Source organism: Erpetoichthys calabaricus, chromosome 15 (assembly GCF_900747795.2).
Source record: "Erpetoichthys calabaricus chromosome 15, fErpCal1.3, whole genome shotgun sequence".
NCBI lineage: Eukaryota > Metazoa > Chordata > Cladistia > Polypteriformes > Polypteridae > Erpetoichthys > Erpetoichthys calabaricus.
In genome coordinates this window covers 62,166,103-62,192,947 of record NC_041408.2, presented here as the reverse complement: position 1 = coordinate 62,192,947, position 26,845 = coordinate 62,166,103, and the positions used below count along the sequence as shown (strand labels likewise).

General features: G+C 37.3%; 2 protein-coding genes across 3 annotated transcripts in view; one reads left to right on the top strand and one right to left on the bottom strand.

Moving 5' to 3' along the window:
- LOC114666111 (protein quaking) overlaps positions 1 to 26,845 on the top strand; it is a 1,435,209-nt gene that overhangs the window by 908,909 nt on the left and 499,455 nt on the right. The gene's annotated exons all lie outside the window — the stretch shown is intronic.
- Positions 1 to 26,845, bottom strand: part of pde10a (phosphodiesterase 10A) — a 357,319-nt gene that overhangs the window by 156,238 nt on the left and 174,236 nt on the right. For both annotated transcript variants that reach the window (XM_051919349.1, XM_028820278.2), the window contains exon 2: positions 26,504 to 26,632. In XM_051919349.1, the coding sequence (XP_051775309.1) occupies positions 26,504 to 26,632 (129 nt within the window). The remainder of the gene's footprint in view (positions 1 to 26,503; positions 26,633 to 26,845) is intronic.

The window sequence follows — 26,845 nt, the reverse complement described above, 5'->3', positions numbered from 1 at the left end:
TTCACTCTTGAACATCATACAGATCTTCTGGGACGAGATGAAATCAAGGCAAAGCTCAAGAGTGCCTTCATATTCAAATAAAGAACAAATTAATATCTTATGCAAAGATGAGAGGGTGCCGCCATGGCGCAGCGGTTAACTATGCTGCTTTACAGCTCCAAAGTCCTGGGTTCAAAAATGGAATGGATCACTGAGCCACACTTGACGCTGTTGGGATCAGCTGCAGTCTTTAGTCACATTGAACTGGAAACACCCAGGTTCAGGAAAATGTAAGGATAGACGGATGAAATATTGTATGTAAACAAACCACAGATGTTCAGAGGAAGAAATTTTAAAACCCTGAAAAGTTAATCTACAGGTAGCTGCATGCTTGCTGTGCCACATCGTCATAAACAGAAATGTGATGACCATATGCCAGATTCAAGGACATGTTATGGTGTGAAGAACTCAGCGTGAGTGAAGTTTATATCAACTTCAAGGCCCTTCAGTTGAAGGAGTGGTGGACAGAATATCATCATCTGCATGCAGCTATGGCAGTTTACAAGACAGTCACGATTTTAGGGTTCAGAAAAAGTGGATGGGCGCCAGTCACTCTGGATGCACACCCTCTTGCCTTACAAATCTTCCTGTATCAGACAGTGAAATTCAAGGGGGTGCTTTCAAAAGCAGGAAAGAGGTACTGTACATCCAAGGTTTCCAGGGTGCCAGTCACTTTAATTAGTGGACTTGAGGTTCACCAAGAAGCTTTACAGGACTGTCAGAGGACTTTTGGGAGGACTTCTAAAGTGGGGGATTGTATGAAAGCAGGTACCTCTGACATGGGTTATAAAAATTGTATTATAGTGGGGAAGAATAGCTAATGAGTGGGAAGAACACAACATTAAAAGGGGTATTCACTATTACAAAGCCCCCTCATGACTTACGATATGAAAAAAAATCATAACTGTTTCTACATCCTTACATCTATGCATGACTAACAGATGACACTTTATAAATTTCACAAATTTGAACCTCACTGTATATTCCAAGGCAGCATATAGCATAAAGTACGTAACATCTGGAAAAGAATGTAGTGTGGAAATAAATGCAGTAAATGTATAGATAGTAATAAACACACATAAGAAACTCTGATTTGGGCAATCCATATACAGAATACAGACTTTAAGGCTGATGCAGATGTGCGTGTTTATTACTATACTACCACATTAATTTTTGTACTACATTTCAGCATTCAAGCATACATATCATTTCCTCCAACTCAATTGCTCAGCAAACGTTTGATATTTTTGGTATTTATCATTGCCAGTTTTTACACATGGCCAAGCGTATGTTACTTGGTCTAGACACTACAGCAACCTCGTATGCAAAAGTACAAGTTCAGCAAGGAACAGAAAATTAATTTGCAATGAATACAGAGTCAGTCAGTCATTACCCAACCCACTATATCCTAACACAGGGTCACGGGGGTCTGCTAGAGCCAATCCCAGCCAACACAGGGCACAAGGCAGGAACAAATCCCCAGGCAGGGCGCCAGCCCACTGCAGGGGGCGGGCGCACGCACACACACACACACACATACACACCAAGCACACACTAGGGACAATTTAGGATCGCCAATGCACCTAACCTGCATGTCTTTAGACTGTGGGAAGAAACCAGAGCATCCCACGCAGACACGAGGAGAACATGTAAACTCCACACAAGGAGGACCCAGGAAGCGAACCCAGGTCTCCTTACTGCGAGGCAGCAGTGCTACCACTGTGCCACCGTGCCACCCTGAATACAGAGTGTTTACTCAAGATATTGTATACAGTTAGTATTTTGTGTTTAAATATGTTATTTAATTCACTGTACTTCAAGTTCCTTTGGATTGTGTGCACTATAGAAAGACGCTATCAACTACATAATAAAATGTTAAGGTCTCTGTGTTTGTCTTTGGTCCCTCTGAGCAATCTAGTTGGTCAATTTGGCTGGCGATCAATAGAGAAAGTGAGAGTGTGGAACACACAAGAAGGAGGAGTAAAGGTGTTGAGGGCATGCTGAGAGTCGCCTTCAAAGGTAGGAAGTATAAAAGCAGAAAAGAAGCAAGGAAGGCACCTCAAAATGACAACCAGCCTTTATGGGAACATGTACAAGAGATGGAGGCACCAGTCAACAGAGGTTCAGACACACTGTGGAAGGGCACTAAAGGTACATATAGAGCAAGAAATAGCAAATATTTTCACATTTATTCTATATCTTGTCTTTGACAGGTAGCATGGTAAGTATAAAATAAAACCGTTAAGTGGTTCTAGGAAGCAAAACACGATTGTAAACCATTGAGACAGCAGACTGCAGTATTACTGTAAAATCTAATGTCGAAATAACTTTTTTTTATCTCTTAGAATTAACAGAAATGAATCCATAGGCTGGGGAGTGTCAATTGATAGTGTCTTAAAAAAAGAAGAAGCAGAAATTATTCACTTTAAATATAAATACTCCATTTTTTTTTCTTTGAAGGGACACAAATCAACATTTAGAGCATGGGTATTGTGGTGTGAAATTTTGAATATATTGTAAGTTGAAAAATATTTAGTATGTCTTTATTTATAACTTAGACAAAGCAATGTAATATTAGTGTTATATTATTGATAAGAACAGCAATGGTTTGATGTTTAAGAATCTTTAGGACCGAGTGAGGAATTTTATGACAGGGTCAGGGGAAGTGCCTAAAACCAGTTTGGCAAGTGATTCTCTGCAGGACTCTCTCAATCAACCCCCAAAAGATAGTCAAATCACCCAAATGGCAAGCATCAGCTGAACAAATGGTTTTGGGGGCAGGTGTGAAAGGTATTATGCACCCCCATTGGTCTGAAGCCATTCTGCAGTATGACACCCTATTGGTAGAAGGATTTGGACAAAGAATGTATGAATTACTTTACCCTCCCTCTCTTTCACACCATCATGATAAAGGAGCATCTCACACACCATGAACTGAAAAGAAGACCACACCGAGAAGCACAGCTCAGCAGCCATATTGAGACAGGCATGTTCTGAAGAAAGCTAGAAAATGAAGTCTGTGTGCCGCCTGAAACTACACATCAGCATTTATCAGGTTGTATGGTTGCCAATATTCAAATGTACTTTGCTTATTGTAATTATTTTACAAAAATGATCAATAATACATTATTTAAAGTTGGAACTTATTGTATTGCCTGAGGTTATATATGTAGAAGGGATGGTGGGGAGAAGTTACAAAGTACAATACCTTTTAAATAATGGTAAGTCTATGGAATTTGAGGCATTCTGACAAAGGCTACATATTAATAATACAAAAGGGGAAAGTAGAGTAATATACAACTCTTCCAAGAGAAAACAATTGGTCAAATGACTTACGAGCTGCAATATCATTTTTTTGAATACCTATCCATCCCACCATCCAAATTTATGCTAACCAAAGGGTTTTACTAAAACACATTTATTTTAAAATGAGAGGAAATGCAGTTTAACATTGTAAGCTATAATGGAAAAAAAAGGTCTGCCACCCTTTCTATTTAAAACAAAATAGATGTTTCTAAAAATGAACAAGAGCAGTCCCTCCTAGGCTCATAAAGGAGCTTTTCCATTCTCATCAATGTGTAGTATTTCCAGAACATTATACTACATCTCCGTACAAAGTCTTCTACAAAAAAAAAACAAAAAACAAATTGAATATCTCTGTACAACTAATTCCTGTTCACACTTGTCAGAAAGTTTCTTAAATCTTTAAAAGTGTGGGTCTTAAAATTACTACTTGTTTTAAGTATATGATTCAGGGCATCCATCTGTTTTGTGGACCTGCTTGTTTAGTTAAAGGTTTACATGCAACTGGAACCCAGTTTAGCAGCACTGGGTTCAATGCAGGATGCACTCTTAGTTGGACAGTTCATGGATGGCAATCAAGCAATTGAAGAAGACTTTCTCCTTTCAGTGGCTTGTGCAATTTAATGTATTTTTATTATTTTGGTATGGTCCCATGCCTTCCAGGGTCAGATAAAGTCCTTTGTGTGTGCAAGTCCGGAGATACTTCTTAAGAAATTGTCAGCAACAGGCAAGTAATGTCTGAACAAAAAAACAAACATTTTAATATCTCCTCTCTCACACTTTTTTTTTTTTTTCCCAAAGCTAAATATACATTTGTGTCTGTCAAGTTTGATCTGTTTTACTGGAATCAAATGAATCCATCTATTTTTAGTTACATTGTATGAGGGACAATCAAAGAAGAAGATTTGAGCTTGATCTAATAAAAGAAACAACAATGAAAGGAACCAAGTCTTATTTTTCAACATATCACTAATTCACTTATTACAATGTTCATGAATCTAATCTATGTCACTGACGCAAAATGTTTCCACTCTTCTATAGCCAACTTCACAACTTTACCCTTGGCCCAGCACATCCCACAGGGCCAGGTCTGGAGAATAAGATGGGTGTCACATCCCTTCTTATCCATAGTGCATCCTTTATAACCTGTACAGTGTGGTGAAGCTGAAGGTGATGGTCAGTAGCCTTCCTCATTGTTTTTTTCCAGGCCATCTGCCACAAATACCAAAGAAAATCCATATAATACCAACTTGTTGAGAGGGCCTTTTAATGCATCAAATCAAACTGGACTACAATATCACATAAAATTGGGCACATGACCTTACAAGTACAGTATTGGACTTTGAATTTCTTTTTAGAGAATCATCATGTTTCCATTGTTTCATATTATAAGTCAACATTCCATGCACCCAACAAGTACAGACTTTGCTCATGCTTAAATGTTGGACGGGTTTGTTTAACTGAGGAAGATAAACCCACCTCAACCCACTTCACAAACCATATTCGACCCATTCACATTAAATAAAACATTGACTTGCGACCCACCAGCAGCAATGCTGTTCTACAGGATGGAGTTGTGCAACTCATCTCTGGACTGTAGCGTATGGAGGGGGCATTCACTGACTCATGTTGATTAGACGAAAACAAATCTCCAAGGTTATATTGTTCTGTAACATTGTAATGAGATGTTCACCTTTGAGAATTTATTTCTCTTAGAAATAATCTATTATAAAAAAAAATCTTGGAAGAAGACGAGACGTGATTTTCTCAGACAGACACTTTCACGTCATGCAAGACGAGTGTTTGTGCCAAGAGATTTAACCACGCCCGGGGCCAGAAATAAAACACAAAGAGTAAATGACAAAGTAAAACTCGTAAAGAATTCAAAAATGTTGGCGCGGTACACACGCAGGTTAGAGATAATAGAAGTACGAAAATTTGAAAGTCTCAAAAAAAGGATAGTAAAGATCGCATTAGCGCAAACAAACGGAAATTATTACTTGGTGAAATAACGGAACAAAGAAAAGATAATGAATATATTGTTCGGATTTAAACTTTATGTAGGAGACTTCTCCTATGCCCCTCTGACCTTTTGGGCAGTAAAAAGATTTGACAAATCATCAAATCAGTTCAATGCTCGATTTTGTGACTTTCAGCATCTATGTTGACTTGGTGTTGGAACAAGAAACATACTAAATAAACCACAAATGCTAGATACTCGTGTATAGAAATTTGTGAAGTACAAGACCTAACCTTTGCACACTTAAAAAATTTGAAACGCAGAGACCCCTTTCAGGGTAAAAACTTTTTGATTACCCCTTACACTGTATATAAAGCATTTTTATAGTAAGAACAGAGCATTACAACATATTAATAAGAAAGCAAATAAAAGCATGACAAAAATATCTTTGATTCGGGATAAAGTTAGCCTTCAGTACAAAAATGAACTTTTCAGGAGAGATTAGTTTGATTCATTTTACTTTAAATCAATTTATTTTGTTTTTAAACCATGGGAAACTTTGGAAGGAACAAAATTTCTATCTGCATGTTCCATTTGTAGACACAACAAGCTGGACCTGCTATATTCAAGTGCTATTAAAAATAAACCTGTGGCTCAACTGGACAGATCTGACCCACCTACAAGCTTGTTATCCGATTACTCAAGCCAGAAGTTCTTGTGTGTGTTTGGGGGGTTGTGGTTTGTTATAATACTTATGTTTTTCTTGCGACTCTATAAAGTTTAAATTTCCCCTTAGGGACAAATTAAGCATTATCTGTCTAATTGGGAATAGGATGGTGTAGTGGTTATCACTTCTGCTTTGTGGATCCAGTGTCACAGGGCTGATTCTGGACCTGTGTATAGAATTGGCCCATTGTGCCCGTTTCTATGAAAGTTTACCTGCAGGTACGATAAATGCTCCTCGGATCCAAAAGGCACTTGTTATGGTTTCAATGACAACCCTAAACTGGCTCCATAAGAGCAAGCCTCAGTGTGTGTCAGGGGCTCCTGCCTTGTGCCAGATGCTTCCCCCCCCCAAAAAATGCAGAACTGGATAAATAAGTTTGATAATGGATGGATGGATTTTGAAAAGAGTGAAGAAGTAGATGGCTCTGCTGTCACACAGCTCCAGTAGCCCTATTTCAATTCTAGGTCTGTGTATGGAGATTTCTTGTCCCCCCTCATGTTTGCAAGGGTTTTCCCTCACTGGTACACTGGTTTCCTTCCACACTTCAAAAGTCATATGTCAAGTGGCACCTCTGAATTGGTCCAGAAGTGTGGGTGAGTGGGCCTTATAAAGGACTGGTTGCCGCCTTGCAATTGACACAAACCAGCTTTGAAAATGGGCAGTTTTCTAATTATTTAGTACTCTGATATTGCAATTTTATAATTTGGCATTTTATAAATTTATATGCTTTATTTCACCTACATTTGGAGTATAAAAATTTGAATTTTTTTTTTTTTTTTTTAACTATTTTATTTTCTATTTACACAATTTACACATGAAGAAAAAAGGTAAACCCTGGACTAGAAGAAGCAAGTTCTTAAAAGGTATTGCTTGATGGATGAAAGCACTGAAAATAAATGTAAAAAATCAAGAGCTTCAATATTCATATACATAAAAAGATATAAATTAAATATTGTATAAAACATATCAGGAGATATAATTTGGTGGCTGGAAAGAGGTGAGGTATTGCATATAAATTATTATGTATCACATAGTGCACACATTTATAAACACACACACAAAACGAGTACTATACAACAAGGCTATACAGCTTACATTAGTGAGTTTCCTCATCCCTACTCTTTTTATGATTCCTCTAAAAAAAGTTGCTTTTGTTAGGTAGTTTTGACAGTCATCCAGCATCTTATCCCCAACTGAATATTAGAAGGTAAAACAGCTTATACATACTCATTCAGGAGTGTTTAATTAATTGAACTGTAAATGAGGACCAAGGGTGCTTTAGTTAACAGCAACTGCATTAAAAGGAAATGACAGTAATTAGTGCCACTGTGGATAAACACTACGAAAATGGACTGAATTTAAAATCCGACCAGTCACTTCACACCTCCCTCAATCAACACGGTTCTGACACAGAAAGCATCAATTTAAAGCCTAAAAATCAGCTCTCATGTATGGGATGGATGTACAGACGGCTTTCTCCAGTTGTCTCTTTAATGCACAACTTGTTTCTATGGCTCATTGCTTCTCGGCTGTGTACATGCAGTTGTGGAGCTGCCACTCCATCACAGTTTGACCCTTAGATTCCATTATCAGATCTCTTTAGATTGAACTTCACTTCTTTAGGGTGAGGTTCCTTGGCTAATGTCCCTTTCTTTATTTCAGCAGTGTGTTAACAGAACTGTGTTATTGGCTGTGAATCAGCTAGTCAACAAGTATTTAAGGAACATCAACACAGAGAAGCTCAATTCATATTTGAATTCACAAACCTTTGATGTACTAGTGATGGTGCACTTATCGCTACTGCCTCACAAATCAAACATATCTGGTATCTTTCCGAGTACAGTTTACACGTTCTACTAGAATCTGTGTGTGTATGTGTGTGTGTGTGTGTGTATGTTTTTTTTTTTATCTGAACATCCTAAAGAAGTTAACTTGCAGCTCTACATTTGACAAAAGTCAAGAGGAAGAATAAGTGGACTAACAAATGTATGTAGCTAATAAAGGGTCACTGTACTGTGCATTTTACAAATAAAGAAAACTTAACAGCATGAGGAGAAACACCATAAAGAATGGAGACAACTCAAAATCACACAACTTAAAGATTTTAAGAAATTTTAATTCTTCCTCCCCTATCCATATAACTAAGCATGAAATATGTTTGCCCTTCCAGATTGCTCCTCATAAAGTGACTGTGCTGAGTCAGCATCAGTGCTTACTGGCCTTTAACCAGTGTTTAGCTGAAAGCAGAGCTCCCAGTGCCTAAAATGTTCAACGTTTTGAGTCTTTGTGACTAAAGACAAATGGTTTGACCCTAGTAGTAATGGAAACATATGAACATATCTAATTCTTCATGATCTCATGTCTATCACTTACTCTCTTCTTAACTCCCTTCAGTCTGCTGAATGGACCAACAGATCACTTGATGAAGCAGATAGCATGGCTCTGGACTACATTCTTCAGCATTTAGACTCTCCAGGTATTCATGTCAGGATTTTATTTGTGGATTTTAGCAACTCTACTGACCAATCTGTAAAACTGTTAAAGTTGGCCAAAGTCAATACTGTGATCTTCCTGGTCACAATTTTGGATTGAGGAATCATCCTGGATGGAGATGGAAGAGCTAGCCATATGGTGTGCTGTCAAAAAATTAGACACACAACATACTGAAAACTACAGAAATGGTTCTGGATATTAGAAGAAACGCTTGTTGTCCTATACCCCTGTTATAAGTTCAGTCACTTTCAAATGAATGGAATATTTTTCAGTCCTTGGTGTCACTCTGAGCTTGGCTGAACACATAAATTCCCTCATCAAAAAATATCAATGACGCATTTTGTTCTCCTCCTACTTAGCGTCAATTAGCGATGGTTCAGTTTTATAGTGCAGTCATTGAAAAGGCCCTCATTTCATTCATAAATGGTCTGCACTGGCATAAACTGCAGGTTGCTATTAAGAAAGAGGAGGGCCTCTTTATTCATTATTATTTATTTGTTTATATATTATTATTAATGAATCTATTTATTTATTTATTTATTTATTAATTATGGACTTTATTCAGGACCTCTATACCTCTTTGGAAAGGAAGTGAGAAAATGGACTTTGGAATCACATCTACCTGTGTCAATTATTACTTTCACAAAAATATTACCAGTCAGTTAGGGCAGGAACCACTTGGAACGTGAACAGCATTTTAGTTTCTGCAGACACTATGGTCAAGAGCAACTTCTGATTCACCTCCATCTTTCCAAACCTCCTTACACTTCCATTCAACATAAATTCTGTTTACTCTAAGACTTTGAATGCACTTTTGTATTTTTCATATTCTTCTGTGTATGAATTAGGTTTCTGTGCACTACAGTATTCTTTGCTGTTGTTGTATGCACTATAATGCTGTAATCATGTCAAATACTGTATATCACATTATCAGCTGCGTATCATCATTTTTTTGATCTATAGTTGTAACGCCAAGACAAATTCCTAGCAATTATGTTGCCTAGCAATAAAATTAAAGTATGGAAGAAACTTTCAATGGAAGTGATGTAAACTGTAACAATGAACTGCAGTGATATATTGTCTCATTGAGAACAAGGTGAATGATTAAAGAGTAAGTTCGGTGTTTTTCAATTCAAAGTTAAAGTGGAAAAAATATAGGGCCAAGAATCTAGGATAGTATGATTATTTCCATTTTTCTTCTGTTATCACAAAGATGCCTCATAAACGTGAAAGGAAAGTTTTCTTGAATCAAAACCTTTGCTACTTCAAAGTGCACATATTTTCTATGATGTATGGACACAGTGTTCCATAGAGCATACTGTAACCTGTAAGTACAGACAACGTATTTTTAAAAATTATTAAATTTAAAAATTATTCACTTTAGTACACAGCTTTACGTGGCAAATTTATATGTAACATGTTTGTGAAGAAACAGCTTCAACTTAAAACATATTATATTTATCCTTTATTATACATTTTTAATAGAAAATGCAAAAGAAGGTATCCTCAGTGCTAATCTTGGAATGCTAGTGTCTTCTGACTTTCATGGTAAACCGACCCCTTAGTCATTCGATAAAGCAAGTCATCAAAAACTTAAATTGCTTCTGTCATTGCAACTTAGGCCAACTTCAGAAGGGGTCACTGTAGAGAAGCTGATGGAGGAGCGTGCAGCTGAGGCGGTCAAACACCCTGGACACAAGACTGCTTGGTTAGAAAGACAGGGTGTCAGTTTTACCAGCCAACACCTCCTTCTTCTGTAGTGATGAAAACCATAAAATGCACAGTGAAGGGTTACTCTCTAAATCTCTTCTCATCATGTATCCTATGATCAATGACGTGGGAACGGACGTTTCAAGCACCTTGAAGCCAAAATGGAGCCGACACTTCTAGCGTAGAATATCAGAAAATCTGTTTTGTTAAATGTGTGCTACCATACCAACAAAGATGGTGTCGTCATTAACTAGAACATGTGTGGAACCTTACTCATTTTTGATCCTTTATACAGTCCCGTCCATAATAGCAGGATTTTCTTCTGTTGCCAAAGTTGGAGGCTGGCCAGACGCAGAGGCATCGCAAATCATCTCTTGATTATGATGTATGAAGAGAACAGGCACTGGTTTACAATGACTAAATGAGAATAAATCTCCAAAGTTATAGTTTTATCTAACACTGGACAAATCAATGACAGTTCAAGATTTAGTGTTGGAACAAGAAACAATCTATAAACCACAAATATTACATCTCTATAATTCAGAGATTTCATTATAGAAGATCTAACCGCAGCCCACTTACAAAATCAGCAACACCTCTTTCAGGTTCAAAATGTTTTGATCACCTCTTGAAGTGTATATGATCATGCCCTTTACAGTAAATAATAGAGAATAAAATAGAACAATGCCCACTTTCATTATAAAAATTAACTTTTCAGTTAAGACTAATTAAATTTATTATATGATGCAGCATTCAAGGTTTTGAGCACTGTGAAGCCAAAATGTAGGTGGCTTTTTCTAACTCAGAACATCAGAAAAATCTGTTTTGTTAAATGTGCTCTACTATACCATGCCAGGGGGTCTCAACATTACCAGAACATGTGTGGAATTTTAATATTTCTTTAGGTAACAAACAGAAAATTTAACCATAACAAAGATGGTTGCATGCCTGCTAAGTTATAATTTACACTGACTGGCAAACAAAGTCCACTTCTCTGTCAAACTGGCTTAAAAAATGCAAGAAGATCACCTACTACAAGGATAAAGATCCAGTGTTCTCTAAATTCCGCATTTCTAAAAATAAACTAAATCTGCTTATTATAGGCAGAAAAAAAAAAACTAAAACCCAGCGCAGCACATCAAATCGAAATCTCAGTGTTAAAAATGGAAGCAGAAGTAAGGTGGAAATGCTTCTTGCATATCACAAAGAATCAATAAAAGCCATGCAGAATGAAAGAAACGTGACTAAACGACAGTACTGACTTGTAACAGGACAGTGAAGAATGAACTTGCGATCAACATGGGGGCCATCTCTTGTATCATACAGTACCCTCCACTAATATTGCCACCCTTGGCAAAAACATATAGTTGTGAAAAAATGTTTTTGCTTATTCTCATTATCTTCCATTTGAAATATTAATGACAATCTAACCTCTAACTGAGTTAAATAAATTGAAAGGAAAACAAAATTCTCATCATAAAACAACTGTTGTTTCTCATAAAATGTGTAAAAATTCACATTGGTTGATAATAAAAATGGGGAGATTCTATAATACTCTGTCTTATCAAAGCCTGTTCTTTTTGATCCTGATCATTCTGTCATATAACTATACATTTGTTTAAACACAAATAAAGAAATAAAACTTGTGAACTAAGGTTATGAGTCCAGACTACGAAATTAGCTACAGGCACAGAACTTGAGCCTCAGTGTGTGCAGCAAGACTGAAAGCAGCTCAGTTTCTCTGCTTAAAAAAAATTACAAATTGTTTTCCAGTTGCTCTGTAAAGAATTCACTGAATGACTAAAGAAGAAACAAATCTTGTGTGAACTAAGCCTAAAGCACACAGGGAATAGGATTTAGGCAGGGTATTATGGCTATGACGTAAAACCATTCCCAAAAGATTACGCCTGGCATAATTAGAAGCATGTGCACTTTTGATTAATGCCATTTTTTTCCTTAACAATACCAGTTTTCATTCATTATACTCCAGCTACATACAGCCCTGATCCATATACCAGGCTGAACACAGATTTAGAAATACTTCTCTGAGTAAATCAACGGTGTTTTGATGATCAGATTCCTCCTTTGCCTCCCTCACACGCCTAACAAACACCGACATTCACATAAATGCCAGTACACAAAAGTTAACATCTAAGGAAGTGGGACTTAAATTGAGGCAAGTAAGCGTTGAAAAGACACAAATTAAAGGTCAGTCTGTGCTAAAACTAATTTGGTTGGTCCGTTTTAGAGAAATAAAACCTCTAAATAAACACAAGGCCTTTTATTTTAAAAGCCACCATAACCAAAGATTCTTCACTTGGCAGCTCCTTTCAGCAGACATGTACTTACCATTCACTAGCAACTAAAGAATATGAACAGTGAAAAAGGTTACACCAGCTTATTACCACTTACAACCATTAGACAGTCACAGAAAGTGAAACCTCTACAGCCCTTACAAGCCACTGAAGGATTTTTCTGACCCATAAGTAATGACTTGGTAAGCAGAACTGCCTAAACGTTAAAAATGCAAATCAACAATCTTCGAAACACGTGATAAGTTTCAATTTAGTATGGTGCTTATAATATAATGTGTCACTCTGTGTTATATAAATAAAACATGGAACATTAGAATTTTGATGAAAACAAGCCATTCAGCCCAACAGGCCAGCATATCCTTTACACATAAGATTCGCTAAAATAACAATGAGTTGCTATTTGATGGTCCCTAAATCCTACTCTCTATCACACTACTGTAAAATAAAAATTTAAGTCGAAGTAAGCACTTTATATGTGAATGTACCTAAAAAAGTGGTTATGGAAAATGTGTGGTATTTGGTTTCCCATGAAAACAGAAAGTAGCTAGTCAGAAACATCTTATTTAATCAATACAAAGGGAATTACAGAACTGCTTAAAAAGATTAGAGGTCCAACAGAAAGTTTTTTTCACCACATTAACTGACACACAATATGTACTCTCGAGGTAATAAAGAACACTTAATATATAGAAAATGCATACTGAGAGGAAGTGTACTTGGGTAACTTTAACCGTGCCTTTAATACAACACTTAAAAGATATTTTAGCAATGAAGAGAAGGAAGTGGAAATTAAATTTAATCCATACTTCTTGACATAAGAATAAAAAAGGGTTGATTCACTGTTTGTTTGATCAAACAGTGAAGACAATATTCAGAAGAAAAGGATGACTTCAAGATTACCTGTGACTGGAATTTCCATTTTTCCAATATTGTTACATTTTAAAGGTCAGTTAGATAAGGAGCTTTGCCCAAAACAACATAGAATCAATAAAAGCCACCTAACCTAAGAAAACACATATGGCAAGGCAATATATCTAACTATCTATTTGCCTTAATAAAAGGATAAGCATCTGTGTGTTTTTCTGTCTGTGTATTTGTCCAGTAGTTATGTATCTGCCATTCCAAAAGATGGTTCATCACAAACATATGCATTGCATGGCATGCTGCAAACATTAAGGCTGAGCTTTCAACTCATCATAGAAAGGAAGCAGAGATACAGTATTTAAAATGCTAAAGGTTGTGCTTGTCTGTCACCCAAATACTTGTGAACTACTTTGACTAGAACTTTGATCTTGCTCGTAATAAAAATTTAAAATCTGATACGCGCTGGTGAAGCAAAAAATGTGGTTGGCGGCAGTCTTCACAAAGCTAACGGGGTTCTCGTCTTCTCTACGGCAAACCATAAGGGAAAATGACTGACCAGGTGACATGGTAAACAGAAAAGGAAGATCAGCGATATCTACTGATCTTGAAGCAAATTGCAGAAGCAAATTACGTGATAGCAAGAAGAAGAATGTCAACTCCAACATTTGTTGCGTGCAAGCAAATGTAGCACAGCAACCTGCTGGAACTCGTGACCTGCTTGGGCTAGAACATTGATCCTGGGAGGACCAGAGGTTAGTTTGGTTCGTAGTGTTAAGAGATAAGTAAAAGGCCATGAGCAAAATGCAGCACCCAGCTCCTTGGTAACCTTATTAACAGTGTAACCCATTCATTATTGAGCCAAAAGTCATGATGCCACATTTCTATTCACATTAGGAAATAACAAAACATAACATTTTTAAACCCACTTTATATCTCATTCAGAATTGTTGGGGATGGAGCCAATTTCAGCAGCATCAGGCTCAAGACAACAGCAGCCCACACTCATACATGTTCCCACCTTCACAGAAGGTCCATTTGGAAGTGCTATTCAACTTTACTCATGGCTTTTGGGGGCATGATAATAAAATCAAGAGTACCTGGAGGAAAACCCACACAGAGACAGGTAGAACTCCACACAAACAACAACCAAGGAACGTGTGGGATAAGGGAGCTACACCAGCTACAGATGTGAAGAAAAATAAACAGTCTTTGAATTGTTAGCTAATTCATGAAAAAAGCTAGCCAAATATAATAAAAATCAAAACATATTTGAAACCCAAAACACTTTCTGCACTATGAAATATACAACTTGTTTTGGTAATTGCCACTTTAAGTTACAGGATTATAGTAAATGCCTCTATAATTGCTTATTTTGGGTATGAGTGTTCCTAAAAAATAAACATTAAAATAAGATGCTTATTGATCTGTAGCAGTAATATTGCACGTTCATCATTACTTTCAAAATCAAATGGCTGATGTACACAAAAAAAAAAAAAAAAAGATAGAATGGTAAATATATTTGTTTCTTTACATAAATTTCTTAACACATTTAGGCATGCACAGGGGCAAGAAATATGGAGATGTATGCGAGAGAAAGGAGTACCAGAGAAGCATGTACGGATATGTATGAGGGAGCCTACAGACAAGTGAGAAGTAGACAAGAAATAACAGATGGATATACAGTAAGGTTCATTTCTTATTACTCTGGTTATGGATGCTATTACTAGGAAAATAGTAGATCATGCAAGTTGACTTCATGCAATGTGGCAGCTCTAAACAAACACTGTGGAATGCAAACCGAAGCATAGGAGAAGAGCTATGGAGGACAGAGGCCATAAGATTAGTAGGAAAAGACAGAATATTCAAGATTTAAGGGACCAAAACAAGGTGGAAAAGTTTGAACCCTTTCAAGCCCTTTTCACTGGTGGTAAAGTTCAAATACCTCTGACCGATCATAACAGAGGATGGAGAGTTAGATCTAGAAAATAAACCGCAGAATGCAATAATGTTGGAAAAATTGAAAGAAAAAAGAAAAGATATCAGGAGTGAATGTGCCCGAAGAGTTAGTGCATAAGTGAATGGTAAAGTGTATAAAACATTGGTCAAACCGATCATCATTGCTGTACAGTATGACTTTGAAACATGAACAGTTAAAAATGTGCATGAAAGGAGACTGGAAGCTACTGAAATGATTATGTTGAGATGGATTTGTGGAGTAGCAAAATTCCATAAGATCAGGAATGAAAGAATCAGAGGTTCGGTTAATGTTGGGGAAATCTCAAAGAAAATACAGGAAAGATGGTTAAAGTGGTATGAACATGTCATGAGAAGAGAGGTAAACAATGTGGGGAGAAGAATCATAGATATGGAGGTGTTGGGATGAAGGGGAGGACAACTACAGAAAATGTCGACGGACTGTGTGAAGGGGGGGATCTAAGGGAGAAAGGGGTATCAGGAGAGGAAATGTTCAAAAGAGTGGTGGAGGCTGATCCAAAATAGTGACCCCACATGAAAGTGCGAAAAGCTTTAGAAGAAGAAGTACTCATTTGTCAAACGATTACACTGTAATATTAGACTATAAATAAGACCTACTGTCACTTTATTCACCTACAGTTATGAATATTAATCCCATTATAGAGCAAAACAAAATCTCATGATGGCCTCAATTTATTTTTAACAGTTGAAAAGAGTGTGTCAGTTTGGAGTTTTTAAATCCATAAATATTCTAGGTGCATCAAAGCAAGTTCTTACTGTCTTATGGCACTTCTAATTAGATTTTCTGTTAAACAGAACAAAAAATCAAAACCTAACATGTACAGTGCATCCAGAAAGTATTCACAGCGCATCACTTTTTCCACATTTTGTTATGTTACAGCCTTATTCCAAAATGAATTAAATTTATTTTTTTCCCTCAGAATTCTACACACAACACCCCATAATGACAACGTGAAAAAAGTTTACGTGAGGTTTTTGTAAATTTATTAAAAATAAAAAAACTGAGAAATCCCATGTACATAAGTATTCACAGCCTTTGCTCAATACTTTGTCGATGCACCTTTGGCAGCAATTACAGCCTCAAGTCTTGTTGAATATGATGCCACAAGCTTGGCACACCTTTCCTTGGCCAGTTTCGCCCATTCGTCTATGCAGCACCTCTCAAGCTCCATCAGGTTGGATGGGAAGCGTCGGTGCACAGCCATTTTAAGATCTCTCTAGAGATGTTCAATCGGATTCAAGTCTGGGCTCTGGCTGGGCCACTCAAGGACATTCACAGAGTTGTCCTGAAGCCACTCCTTTGATATCTTGGCTGTGTGCTTAGGGTCGTTGTCCTGCTGAAAGATGAACCGTTGCCCCAGTCTGAGGTCAAGTGCACTCTGGAGCAGGTTTTCATCCAGGATGTCTCTGTACATTGCTGCAGTCATCTTTCCCTTTATCCTGACTAGTCTCCCAGTCCCTGCCACTGAAAAACATCCTCACAGCATGATTCTGCCACCACCATGCTTCACTGTAGGGATGGTGCCAGGTTTCCTCCAAACGTGACGCCTGGCATTCACACCAAAGAGTTCAATCTTTGTCACATCAGACCAGAGAATTTTCTTTCTCATGGTCTGAGAGTCCTTCAGGTGCCTTTTGGCAAACTCCAGTCGGGCTGCCATGTGCCTTTTACTAAAGAGTGGCTTACATCTGGCCACTCTACCATACAGACCTGATTGGTGGATTGCTGCAGAGATGGTTGTCCTTCTGGAAGGTTCTCCTCTCTCCACAGAGGACCTCTGGAGCTCTGACAGAGTGACCATCGGGTTCTTGGTCACCTCCCTGACTAAGGCCCTTCTCCCCTGATCGCTCAGTTTAGATGGCCGGCCAGCTCTAGGAAGAGTCCTGGTGGTTTCGAACTTCTTCCACTTACGGATGATAGAGGCAACTGTGCTCATTGGGGCCTTCAAAGCAGCAGAAATTTTTCTGTAACCTTCCCCAGATTTGTGCCTCGAGACAATCCTGTCTCGGAGGTCTACAGACAATTCCTTTGACTTCATGCTTGGTTTGTGCTCTGACATGAACTGTCAACTGTGGGACATTATATAGACAGGTGTGTGCCTTTCCAAATCATGTCCAATCAACTGAATTTACCACAGGTGGACTCCAGTTAAGTTACAGAAACATCTCAAGGATGATCAGGGGAAACAGGATGCACCCGAGCTCAATTTTGAGCTTCATGGCAAAGATTGTGAATACTTATGTACATGTGCTTTCTCAATTTTTTTATTTTTAATAAATTTGCAAAAATCTCAAGTAAAATTTTTTCACACTGTCATTATGGGGTGTTGTGTGTAGAATTCTGAGGAAAAAAATGAATTTAATCCATTTTGGAATAAGGCTGTAACATAACAAAATGTAGAAAAAGTTATGCGCTGTGAATACTTTCTGGATGCACTGCATGTACTTTGTGTATAATTGGAACAGATCAAGCAAAGAATCTAAACACTGAGTAATGTCCATCAAGCTTCTGCAGACTGTAAACTGCTCTCTTGCCACTATTAAAGCACCTCCATTAGCATTGTGTTTGATTATAAAGCATACTCTACATCCCACAAACCACAAGCACTAGAAGGTTTATATGACGCAGTGACGAGTTTACTGCTGAAACTGACAACAGCAGCCTACTGAGCTTACATGAGGGGCAGCAGAGCACTTTTTCCAACTGTTATCCAAAGTTAGCAGAGCAATAAAAAGAGCCTTTAATGACTCATGGCACAAGTAACTAAATCATGGCAAATGTAAATTTATTTCCCCACAACCTTGGCAAACTCTAAACTTAAAATATTTAACAGCCACCTTGAAATTTGTGAAATCCTGGAAAATATCTGCCTAATTGGACAGGTTATAATAAAATTTGACAGTTTACAGTAAATGCCTTTTGAAGCCTTCACATTTTAGCAGACGAGCGAACTGATATTTAATTTTAGAGTTCTCTGTAAACAGTGCAAGGTTTGCCTTTTTTTCTCTGTCTAAATGAGATCTGACAACATGGAATACTGTGGTTTTAGACTCAGATTAACATCTGATCCTCTGCCTCTACCCATGAAGATACGGTTTGTCATCCAGGTGACTGTGTTGACATTCTGTAATTTTTTCCACATCCAAAAGATGGGCTTTGATGATCCCCCCCCCCCCAAACCCGAGTCTCAGATTTTACTGGCTGTCATGGTTCACCCCACCCAATCCTCTCAAACCACCAGAACCACAGAGGAAACAACTGGAAAGGGATTTGAGAACTGTACATGTTCCAGACCTTATTTTTCTTTCCTCCAAAACATGGCAGAAATACACCACCCAAGATACACCAGAAGCAGTTATAGGATCTCACAAGGAGGAACTAGGGTTTGTGGTAGATTGCTCATATATTAAGTACCAAATTCCTCCCAATGGCAAAAGATTTTGCTCAACAACGGTACTTTGATCCACACTACACAGATTCACGATTCGTGCCTGTGTAACGATTGTTAACAACTCAGTTAACCCTACCAACTCAGTAGGAAGCTTCTGGACATCGGTTGGTACTAATCTATAAAGACAGAAGATCATTAGAAGGTATAACAATTATCGGCTATAATTGTTTAGTTTGCAGACTATACTTATACTATGACTTAGAAAGTCATTAGAGGTGGGGCAATTTTAGTATGTTATTCTCCTTGCTAGCAAGCTTATTTCCTTCTGTTCTCTACCAAACCATGGGTAAAGCTAGAAATATGGTTCAAAAACAAGAGGCCGCATGTGCTATCATAAAAACAATATAAAAAGGTAGACATACCTAGAGGATATTCAGTTTGCTGGGAAACACAGTGAGTGCAAGAACAATGACAGATTAATCTCAGTGCTCAGAGTAGTGAGAGTTTAAAAATGAGGACGAGATACCAAACCAAGGCCCATAACTAAAGAGTGTGATCTACTCTAAATAAAAATTGTCCAACATGGAGAAGATTAGTGAAAACACCTGTATTTTGGGTTACCGAGTACCTATTATCAATCAGTATTACATAATAATACGGAACCATTCATATCAATTACTGGAAACCAACTAACTTCACTCATCCATAATACAATAAATATGGATCACACTAAATTTAAATTAATGTAACTATGGAATCTTTTCTATGTCTCACTATTACAGTGCCCTGTTAATAGCTTCTGCTGAGATTCTCTTAATTCAAAACATTCAGAATTAGAATTTTTTCACAAGATATTTTCTGTGCCATAAAGTGCATTGTGGCTGCAATATTCTTGATATTTGCACTTGGTAAAATTTCTATTAAATAATAATAATAATAAATTACATTTATATAGCACTCTTCTCACTACTCAAAGCACTTTACATAGACAGAGGGGAACCACTGCAACCACCAATGTGTAGCACCCACCTGGATGACGTGACTGCAGCCATTATTGCGCCAGTACGTTCACCACACATTAATTGTCTTTTACCCCTTCACCACTTAGTAGCTAGCGCCAGGGGATAACATGGACAAGGCCGTGAGGGGCAGTTTTAGCCAGGACATCAGGATGAACCCTACTCATTTCAAAAGATGCCCTGGAATCTTTAATGACCACAAAGAGTCAGGTCCTTGGTTTTATGTCTCATTTGAATGACGCCACCGTGTCCCCATCACTGTACTGGGGTATTTGGATCCACACATAGATCACAGGGTAAGCGCTCCCTGCTGGCCTCACCTACACCTCTTCCAGCAGTACATCTTTTATGCAGCTTAGCTTTTCAAAGAGCAGCCACATGTCACACTCTTTTCCTAGATGGCCTCTTAAACAAGAATTACACTTTGGGTTTCATTTCAAGGTGAAGTTAACCCATTTAATTCATGTCACCATGTCAATTACACTGTGCAAAATTCATGGATACTTTACAAGTCTGGCACAAAGCGCAAAAAGCAAGATTTACATTAAGCATAGAAAATCCATTCATCTATCTTCCTTTTTTTTGACTTTTACAAGTTCGGAATCAATCATTAATCCATAGAACAGCTTAAATATTTAGAATTTTAGATACTGAAAAAATTTAAAGAATAACATTGTAAAAGGGACCACCTAAATGAGAAGGGAATTTGAGAATGTGCAGATTCTAAACAAAACTGACAGCTACAAGAATGCTAAAAAATCTAATAAATCTTACTGATTTCTGTTAGGTTTTGTTGTATTTGATAACACAATTAAATCCAATTTTTAATAACACTCTGCTTAAGAATGCTTGCTACCCAAGTCAATGCTTGGTTAATTATCTGGTCATCAATGATTCAACAGTACAAACCAGGCTTACATTTTTGCAGAATTTAGAGAAGGAATATGACAAATATAAAAATTATACCAATGAAAAAATGGTAGGCTGCACCAGTGAAACTTAAAGTATTGTGATAATTACTTGAATGCATTTTTAGGATGCATTGTTTTAAAACCCAAGTATGTTTAAGTTTTACTGAGCTTAAAGACCACCTCACAACATGTAAAACATAATAAAATCAAAAAATAACCTTTACACAATTAAAAAAAAAATTAAAACATGTAAATTCATAATCAACACCTGAAACTACAGTACACTTCTGCCTCGTTTAGTGAGTTATGTGAACATGAAGTCCATAGCAAGATAACAGCGTTAATGAATTATTGTCAAATTCCGTAGAAGCTTTGCACCATTTACACTAAGACGTGTATTTCTTGACTTTTAGATAATATAATCGAGCAAGTTATGTCAACAAACAAGCAAATATTTCAGATCCACATTGGATCCCCTAAATGGGATTTAGCTCCCATTAACCAATATTTCAAGGGCACTTTTTAAGGTAAATTAGGAAATGGACTTGGCTTAACATTTTCTACGATTACTATTACCCCCCCCCTCCCCCCAACTCAGCTAAATGAGCTCCTCCCATTGGCTTTGCACTTCTAATTCAGGGTACACTGTGGGTCATAAACACAGGTTTGTTATGACACAATTCTCCTTAATACTTCCAAGCATATTTTTAAGTGTTTACTACTTGGGGCATCTCAAGAAACAGTTAGTTTGCCTGTTAGTCTCTTTCTTTTAGTGACTCAGTGGCCAGTTGCTTCTTGACATAGCTTTAGTCTTTTCTGTGTTATGCTTAGTTACAAAAAATCCTCCTCCCTATTCACACGAGAATTTTATCAATAGTTAGAACTACAAGACCCAGCACTAATTTTCTAGTTTACCCCTTCTGTAAGCATCACTTTAAAAAAAGATTAGAATAATAATTAAAAGTATCTCAGTTCCAAGCCTGTACTGAATATTAGGTTCTACCCCTGTGGGCTACTCTTAAAAATTGAAATAAATTCTTGATAGTAAGAGGCACTGCATCGGGTTGCCATTTCAGAAAGATATAAACTTAGTGTTTCAGTTAAAAAGATGAAGACCATGATGCAACATGACCATACTATAAGATGACATGAACGTAAGCCAGCCATAAGATACTTCAGTGATAACACATTCAACTACAAATCTAGCTTCATAATTTTCTTAAACTAATATGGATTTCAAATTATCAGGTCATCAATTTATGTGTGAATGAATACATTCCTGCAAGGCCCCCAGGCTATGTGTGTATAATTGGGTACTTGGCTGGGACGAAAGAGATGGAATACAGTCAGAAAGGGCATGATCCAGGCAAAGAAAAGGTGCCATGTAAAACATGCTGGTTACTCATGATGGCAGAATATCACACACAGGAAAATTATGTGAATAACTTGCATATATTGTCAAGCAGGACAACCGTACAAAGATAACCAACTACTTCCACAAATTATCCCAAAATGTATTTTTACATGTCAAGATGTCCTGTAAAAAGATTCTCATTTAACTTATTGTTAACAGGAAACCAAAGAATAGATCTGTAACTAACATGTTGGAATTTTATGAGGATGCCACAAAAATGTTATTCTAGTGAAATGGGTGGATGATAGAAACATTTTTCAATGAAATAGCTTATGAGCAACTAATATTTCTAATTAATTTGCAAGCACGTGGTCTGTAGGAATTCAGACTGTGGTACACAGCTTATTTAAAAAAAATATATAGTGCAAGGGCCTTTTAGATGTCATGACACAGGAATAAGCATTGGGGTCACTGCTCTTTTTAGTTGACATAATTTGTTTTAGTTTGACATATTGCTTTCAACAGCTGACCTGGACACACCACTCCTAAACGTATGAAACCTTAAGGGATTATTCTTTTTATCATTAATTCAGCTAGGGAATACTACTCAACAGTGATGGATTAAAAGCCAGAAGTCTGCATGACCATCATCATCAAGTCCTTCCGTGAGAACCTTAAATACAAAGAGGACTATTTCATTTTTGTTAGGTAGAATGCCCAGAGGGGACTGGGCGGTCTCGTGGCCTGGAACCCCTGCAGATTTTATTTTTTTTTCTCCAGCCGTCTGGAGTTTTTTTTTTTGTTTTTTTCTGTCCTCCCTGGCCATCGGACCTTACTCTTATTCTATGTTAACTAATGTTGTCTTATTTTTAATTTTTTGCTTTGTCTTTTATGTTTCTTTTCTTCATTATGTAAAGCACTTTGAGCTACTTTTTTGTATGAAAATGTGCTATATAAATAAATGTTGTTGTTGTTGTACTCAGAGGACCACAAGGTGGTGGTGCATCCTGGGTTTGCACCTCATGCTTGAGCATTGTACTTCAAAGGTCTGCATGTTCTCCCAAGTGTTCCTCTGGGGACTCCCACATCCCCAAAGATCTCCAGGTTAGGTTAACTGGTGATTCCAAATTTGCTGGCGTGCATGAATAGGACCAAGTCATAGCACCGTTCAGGGTGCCAGTCTATGTCAGGAATAATGCCAAGTGCCACAAGAATAGACTCTAACACCCCCACTACTATGAAGTGGGTTAAGCGAGTTTAATAAAGTTATGGTGTGTTAAATGGGAATTATACCAGTCCTTTCACTGTCAAACATCAGATGACATATTTTTGGGTTAGAATAATACTGTGGCTTGAAGATTTATTCAGGTTCATATTTAACATGTTTTAGGCATGTTAAACCTGATCTAACAAATCTCTACATAAATTCTGTATTTATCGAACATTAGTGCAATTAATATCATGAACATATATATCATAAATAAATTGTTACAGTATTCAGTGCATCCTTCTTTATATAGTACAGATAAATCATTCTTTAGGAAGCAGGATGCAGTTATAACATTATTTCTCAAGAAGACCTAGAGTATTAGGAGACTTGACTTTACTCACTTTTCCATTTTACTTCTAGGCGGAGAGTGTCTAAACCCTGAGATACAGGAAGGAAGATCTCACAGTTCACTCCGAGGATATTCTCTACTCTGGGTGTCAATATCCAAAAACAATGGTGTATAGCAATCCTACAGTTCAGCACTTACTAAGAATCTGGTATCAAGGCAGGTCATGTTGGAGGGCAAAACTGTTATACTGTCAATCACGCCTGAATGAGTCAATCATCCCCAGAGCACGCCATATGCATTATAATTCACATGCACGGCGTGAGGAAACAGACTTGATGTTAGTTCAATAATTAATTAACAGACAGATTGTGTTGTGCTCTATTTATGTAAGTTAGTTTCAAACTTTGTTTTCCTGTTTGTTTACACAAATCTAAGAATTAGTTATTTGCAAAATTTTTATTTGCATTTTGTCTGCACTCAGTGAACAGCACTATACAACAATAAACTGAACTGACATTAACATTTTTCCATTTTTTAGACAACTTTATTTTACACTAAATATTTTTGTAAAAGCATTTTATCCATTATATTCAAAGTCTGAGACATTAAGACCACCAGTGTACACAGTGGAAGCTGGTTAAGTACTGGCCTATGATGCTTTATGCCAAGTTCCACTACTGAGAAAAAGCATTTCAAACTATCTCTATTTTCACAGGGTAAAGTAATACGAGACTGTGCCAGGAGCATGACCTTACACATGTATTCTCAGATTATAAGTGGAAACGACCCTTGAGAGAATACATCCTTCCACAATTTGTGTGAGAGATGGAATGTTTCAGTTCATAATTATACTGGATGCATTACACACTCTGCTTAGATTTCCACATAATTTACCTTGGATTAAACCCCCCCTCTTTTTCAGTGCCTACCACCACTGAGTTTATGTTTTAGCTGTATATTCTGCTGTTAATGTACAGAAGTAAAAATGTTCATCAACATACTGTATCAAGCAATTCTAGTGTTGACTCGGGTTGTGCAATATGCCAGTACTGGAAAAGTACCAAAAAAGTCAAATATCAAAACGATATGGTACCAGCATTTCGGGATTTGTGGTATCAGACGTAAACGTTGGCTTTCCTCTCAAACTGCAAATTGAAACTCTAAACGTCAGTTTCGTGGACTTCACAAAATGAAACCACATTGTTTGACATGATCCTAACTTCACAGGGGACCCACAAAAAAAAATTCAGTCAGTGAGGAGCAGCCTGAATTAAAAAAAAAAAAAAACAACTAAATAAAACAGTAGTCTGATATTATTACCATTCTAAACGATGACTCTTTAAAGTAACGACTGACCACACTAATTGGCTGTTAGCTTTTTGTTTTTTAGCATCTTTGATTTACTGATTCTCTACTACACTTCTTCCTTTTTTAATGCTTATAAACACTGATGCATTCTACTGCCTCTCTCACCTTCTTTTTTCTCTTTGATTAATGGAGTTGTTAACGGGGATCTGAAAGGACAGTATATAAAATTGTTATTGTCAACGTGTTAACTTATTTTCTGCTGAACAAATAGTTGTACAGTAAAACTTAACCAGCTGTTGTGGTGCAGTGTCCGAGGCTCTGCCTCAGGCGCTCATGTCTGAGGTTTGATCCCCAGCAGGGGAAGCAAAGGTGCGTACACCTGACAAGCCCCAATTAGGGCAAAACACATGTCATGTGCTCTTTGTATTATTTGGCAGATACTGTACCACATGTCTATGACCTGTTTCTCGCAACTAAGAGGGTGTGGTGATGTTTGTCGACTGGCCGACCGACCAAAACCATAACCTGGTAGGTAACCACCCAAATAATCAGATTGTGATCAGACCTATGGATTATATATAAAATACAGTCACTTGTGTGCGCATATGAGCCAGCTTAAGGGCTTTGATGATGGTAATTACCAGCCAGACAAAGGTTTGGTGCTGTATACCAACACCTTCTCTTCTCTTCTCCTTTCTTTGCAGAACAGAAAATTGACAGAAATTCCACTTCTTTTGTCAGTGTGTCTAGACCTTCCCCTTCCTGCCACTTGACCCAAAGCAATGAAAAAGTAGCACAAGATGACAGGCCTTGTAATTTGCACTTTAGCTTTAAATCAATAATGGAGTTATAAGACCTTGTGTACTGCTGAATTCACCTGTGAAGTGCCAATTTCCAAAAGCACAATAAAGTTAAAGGAGAGTTTTCTGACTTATTCAAGAGGAAAATACTATAAAAATAATATTTTCAAGTTTAAACAAACAAGATACTAAACTAAGTTATTATGTAATGGTTAAAATTATGCAGTTGTTACTATGCAAGTTTTTACGACTTATTTTCAAGTAGGATACAAGAGGATGAGCAAATGCTAAAAAATTTTTTACCCCCCAATATGAGAACTATAAATGCATAGCATTGCAAACCACGTAAGAACCATTATTGGTCCTTCAAGTCTTGACTTTATTTTTTTTGGTGTAGTGACTAAGGAACTGGGCTTCAAGCTTCAATGTTGATCCTGGGCAAGTCACTTAATTTGCCTATGCTTCAATTTTAAAAGCATACATGTGCCAACAACTATACTGCGTCCAAATTCTGAAAGTCACCTTGAGTGAAGAAATCGGCCAGATATAAAATTATAATAATGGCGAAACCAGGTGCACAGAAGCAGAGGCACTTCCCAACACTTTTAATCATAAAAAGACCAGCTTGCCTTCTTCACACTTAATCGATATAAACCTAGCCTCAGTTTCAATATGCAGCGCATTCAGAGTAGATGATCTTCAGCAAGATGCAATTGTGACATACAATTATCTCAACTGCAAAACACATTCTTACCTTCATGTATGCTGTTTTTTCTCTTAAGCCATCTGTCCACTGTTTCAGCACTGACACTTTCAGACACAAAGTCATCTAATACCTGGGGATGAAGGGAAAGGTAGGCCTTTACTTTTTCGTCTGTCAGACCTAGAAAATGAATAAACAGAAGGGATACAAATAAGAAAAGATATCACGCCATATTTGTTCCAAATCTTATTAGTATATAACACTGCATTACCAATTATGAGCCAATTTGGCTTCTTGCCACCTCCATCTGCTAGCACTCTTGTCCTACCCAACAAATTCCTGGCACATAAACAGTACTTCCCAGTAATGGCACATAAGAACAAATTAGTCCTT